The following is a 4,708-nucleotide window of genomic DNA, read 5'->3' as shown; positions in this document are numbered from 1 at the left end:
AGATATCTTTCCATACATAAACCTAAGAAAATATTTGGGTGCACCCTGTGCACTCACTGAAAAAAATTGGATGCACAGTTCCTATTTTGGGTGCACCTGGGTGCACATGCACCCAGTATTTCGAGCCCTGAACAGGGACTCACAAAGCTACATAATCAAATATATATACTGCATACTACTACTACTACTACTAGTACCACTACTAGACTACTACTGCTAACTTCTTACCATTTTGGTTTCTACTCTTTATCTGACTCAAACACACACACACACACACAGACAGACACAGACACACACACACAGACACACATACACTACAGACACATCATCATCATTATTCGGGCGTGCTGCATGGTTGCATGGATGGACATGACTCTACAGACACACACAGACACACACATACAACCAGACACACAGACACACACACAAAGAGACGTACACACACACACAGACACACACACCAAAAACACTATCTCCATTTTTTTAAAAATATATTCACTACTAATATTAACACTAGGAACTGCTCTGCTGACCTACCTTCCTTGTGACATCCGCTTGACCCCCAAAGATGTCGTCTGGGTTGACGTAGTCGGGTCGGAGACTGGGCTGGCGGGCACGGGCACTCCGTCTCAACGACATGTCGGAGGTCAACACAGGACAGTCTGTAAACAACAACAACATCAAATGGAGATGGAAAACAAATTCAAGTCAAACGAAACTTTATTCAAATTATTGCATTGTAAGACTCAACAACTGTAAAGGATACAATACATGACAAAGTGCTAACATGACATGTAATATTAAAAGAGAAAATATGATGATCCTAACCAGCCTTGTCATAACAGGCCGGCAGGCGGCAGGAATCGCCGGCTACTTGCATTTTTCTGCCGGTTACATTTGTCTAAAATTTCAAAAAATAAAAGCCTAAATCCAGTGCTCTCCGTTACAAAATCCCCCAGCAATTTGTTTTGATAAACCTCTGATAGTTTTCTGATAGCTAACTAGGTCTTCGGGGTTCTCAAAACCCCGTCATTTTGACGAATTTCCATGCATGTGGAAGGTTATCTTTGCTGTTTACATTGCCCGAGCTAGGAGCAAGCACGTGCCGCAAGCCCACTGATGGCCTCCCCAAAGGGCTACACGCCTCTAGGGGGCGGAGTTAATATATATGAACCTTTGAGGGAATGCCGGCCCTGGTCTCCCCAAAGGGCTACACGCCTCCTAGGGGGCGGAGTTGATACATCGCAACCTTTGAGGGAATGCCGTTCTGGCCAGTGCCCTGGCCTGTGACGGGTCTAGGGGTGTGCCGTTGGCATGGGAACCATCCCAACATTTCTGCTGGCAGAATGTATCTTTCTCAGCTTTCTGTGTCAATCTTTCCCTGGTTACTTTCTACACTAAAATGTTTTTTATTGAGGTAACCTGTGGAGAGAGAAAAATTCTAGTTCCTCTCTGACAAAGCCCCATGCTGCTTGGAAATTGAAACATTTTGCTTGTTCCAAGGGAGTTCCCAGGTTTCTCATGTTACGCTTCAAAGGCCAAGACATCGGGGGAGTGGTTACAGTGCGATTTGGGCAAAGTCTATGATCAAAACATCAGGGGAGGTTGTGCTTATTTTGGACATTACTTCATAACATTTTTCTAATGATTGAAGATTTCAGAGGAAATTTTTGGGGTGTGTTTGTTGGAATGCTTGAGAAAGTTCATTGGTCATTACATTCCCTGTAACTTGTAAGCAAATGCACAGATTTTTGCTGTCTTCTCTTTTAATGATATTTTGGTAATTACCATGATCAAGATGATTAGATTTATCAAGGATCTAACAAGAATGGCTTTGCCCAATGTTTTCAACATTTTTTCATGAAGACTTGCCTCAAGTTCCAAGCAGGAAATACATGACTTGGAGTTGTGTATACTGTTCCACTTGTTGAACTTGAAGGCACCGTTGGCCCCCGGTTAGGGGTCATAGCGGGGAACCTATGCCCAATTTTTTTGAAATTCAGGATTTTTTTTTTGGTCAATTCAAAGTTATAAGATGATAATAAAAGTTACCCAAAATACACCCCAAAACCATATTTAGGGGTCTAAATTTAAAAATTTTCCCAGGGGGAGGCCCCCCAGACCCCCCCAACGGGACGGGGGGAAACCCCCCTCCCGTACCTACCCCCCCTCGCCACTTCGTGGCTCGCCACAAGCCGCTACGCGGCTTGCCTCCTACTTTTAGACATTAGCCCCCTACTCTAAAACTTTGTGACAAGGCTGTCCTAACGCACAAGACAGCCGTTATGCACGTTATGCAGCAACCATGCATGATATTGATAAACAACAACAAATCAATATATTTTCATTGCGTCACATGAGGTGACATTTGGGCTTTTTTAGGCAGAACATTCATGTTGGAAATATACATTTCTAGAGCACCTTGAAATTGTGCCCTTTTCTTGATCAACCTCTGTAACAGTAGACAAAATTTCACGTAGGTTTCAACAAACTCCTTGGTTTCAACTCAATCATGGTGTCTGCAAAATTATTTTGCATTTTTATTGCAAATGTACAACCTTAAGTAATTATCAAGTGCAACAAATACTGGAGTTATTAGTTATGTCAAAACTACTTTATATGCTTCGAATCTTTGGCCTCAACCAAGATCGAGCAAACCCCACCCCACAAAAACAAATTTGCCCCCCTCCCCTTTCATAGATCGTAAACATTCGGAAGCGAAATTGCGACACTCCAAAAACCCGCAAAGCTCTATCATACGTCCTTACCGTCTTGGACAGCGTCTTCCCTTCTCCTGGAATCATCCTGAGATGTCTAAGACTGACCGAAACATTGCCACAACTCTTAAAGTACCAGGAAGACGTAAAAGTATCATCGAAGTATACATGGCTAAAATCACTACAGTCATTCAGACTGTGACCCCGAAGACGCCTTTAGGGTGAAAGGTCAAAAGCCATGAACTGGTTACCCGAATAAATTTGAGTTTTTCAGATTGTAGATCAACGAGTGGAATAAGATTTCAACCACTTACGCTAGAAACAAGGGTTCAGAGGCCTCATACCTACATTGATTATTTAAAGTTACTATTTCATCTTTTCTCATTGATTTCATTGATTATGCAAATAAATCTATATCAAGCAGATATCAATAGATGATGTGGTATAATCTATGGTGGTCTTCTTGACCAAACACATAGAATTCTTTTTGCTTGCCATAATTCCATGTATAAATGCTTATAATGAATTATGCAAACAACTGTACATTGACAAAATCGATACATAGATAGAGACTTTTAACTAACTTGCACATTTACTCCACTGAGGTGGACTTCATGGTTTAACTCAACGGGCGTAGACTTCTTGACCCTTCTTGTCAGTACGGACCACGGTGCCAGCCTGGTGACCAGAGGGCGGTCCGGGTCCTGCCCGCTTAGTTGTATTCCACTACCGTAGACCGTTTAGTTTCTTGCATTCCAAGTGGAGCAATTTCCATCTATATAAAGGGGCATTCCACTCCAGATGCAAGTGTTATTTTCTGATAGATAACAGTTATTACTGATAACTTCATTTTATATATAGTTTATTTGCAAGTTCGTACCCGAGGGCTCATTGCAAGTACATAGTATAAACATTGTAGATGATAATGGACAGTTATGCACAATATATTCTACTCTAATGTACTGTACTAGTGTTGGCTATTTCTAAACAGGTTGGGTTTGACTTCTTTTTTGGAAGCAGAGGGAGACGAAAAGCCCCGCCTTTTTCTAAAGTTTTTGGGTTCTGCGATTTCATGAGAAAAGTGGCTTTCTGTTCGTCTGTCAACGTGGGAAAGTTGGGATAAGTCTTTGTGGCTTCTCTACACAGAGTGATTCTTTCGGTTTGGTTGAATGAACATTTGGAAATAAAATTCGTCTCCCACTGCTTTAGATGTACAGTACATGTATTTACAAATTATAAAACAAAGTCTTTGCGGGGCTCCACTGCAAAGCAGTGCAATAGCACTGAGTTGGACAACCCTAGGTAAAGTCGACAGAAATAAACCACACATCTCCAATGTACGTATCGTTACCAGAAAGTAGAAAACACAGTCCCACACATACTTTTTGCCATATATTGTTATTTTAAGTATTTGTGAAGTAAAGTAGTCAATATCAAACGTATACAAACAAAATCAGAAAAACTGGGTGCAAAAGCCACAACAAATCCACAGAGTATAAGTAAGCTAAAGGAATATAACTATACCTGTTTCTGTGTCAATCTTCTAAATCTTTTATGTACAAGAGGAAGAGACAATCGAGAAAATCGAGAATAGCTAGATCCTCCTTTTATCATTATCGGTATTCATTTCAGTGACTCTGTCGTGAACTGTGAACACAATGTGTTTTTGTCGTAGGGATCGCTTGGTTCTTAATCCATACTGGTATTCCTTCAATATATGGTGAGATTCCAAGTGCTCGATATTGTCAGTAGGTCAATTTGTAATATAAGTTGCAGATTATACAGTTTAGAAAACCTGGTATGTCGTTACTGAAGACCACTCTATCTTTCTTTTTTGACAAAATAGCACATATATTTTCATCTCTCTAGTCTATATACACAGAATCCAACACAAATCCTATGTTGTAACAGATGTCGTATCTTCTTCACCGACTTCATTTAACGTTGTCACCCTATTCAACACAACACCTTGTAATAAACTCCATAGAAAA

General features: G+C 40.8%; 1 protein-coding gene across 1 annotated transcript in view; it reads right to left on the bottom strand.

The window, feature by feature from the left end:
• Positions 1-2,934, bottom strand: part of LOC118408254 (zinc finger protein 572-like) — a 9,194-nt gene extending 6,260 nt beyond the window's left edge. Inside the window, exons 1-2 of the mRNA XM_035808912.1 lie at positions 2,769-2,934; positions 538-662 (exon numbers count right to left, since the gene is read on the bottom strand). Coding sequence (XP_035664805.1) covers positions 538-639 — 102 coding nt within the window. The 5' untranslated portion in view covers positions 640-662; positions 2,769-2,934. The remainder of the gene's footprint in view (positions 1-537; positions 663-2,768) is intronic.
• Positions 2,935-4,708: the final 1,774 nt, after the last annotated feature.

This window comes from Branchiostoma floridae, unplaced genomic scaffold, assembly GCF_000003815.2.
Source record: "Branchiostoma floridae strain S238N-H82 unplaced genomic scaffold, Bfl_VNyyK Sc7u5tJ_1562, whole genome shotgun sequence".
Lineage (NCBI taxonomy): Eukaryota > Metazoa > Chordata > Leptocardii > Amphioxiformes > Branchiostomatidae > Branchiostoma > Branchiostoma floridae.
The sequence above is the reverse complement of the archived record's forward strand: the minus strand, read 5'-3'. Positions and strand labels throughout refer to the sequence as shown.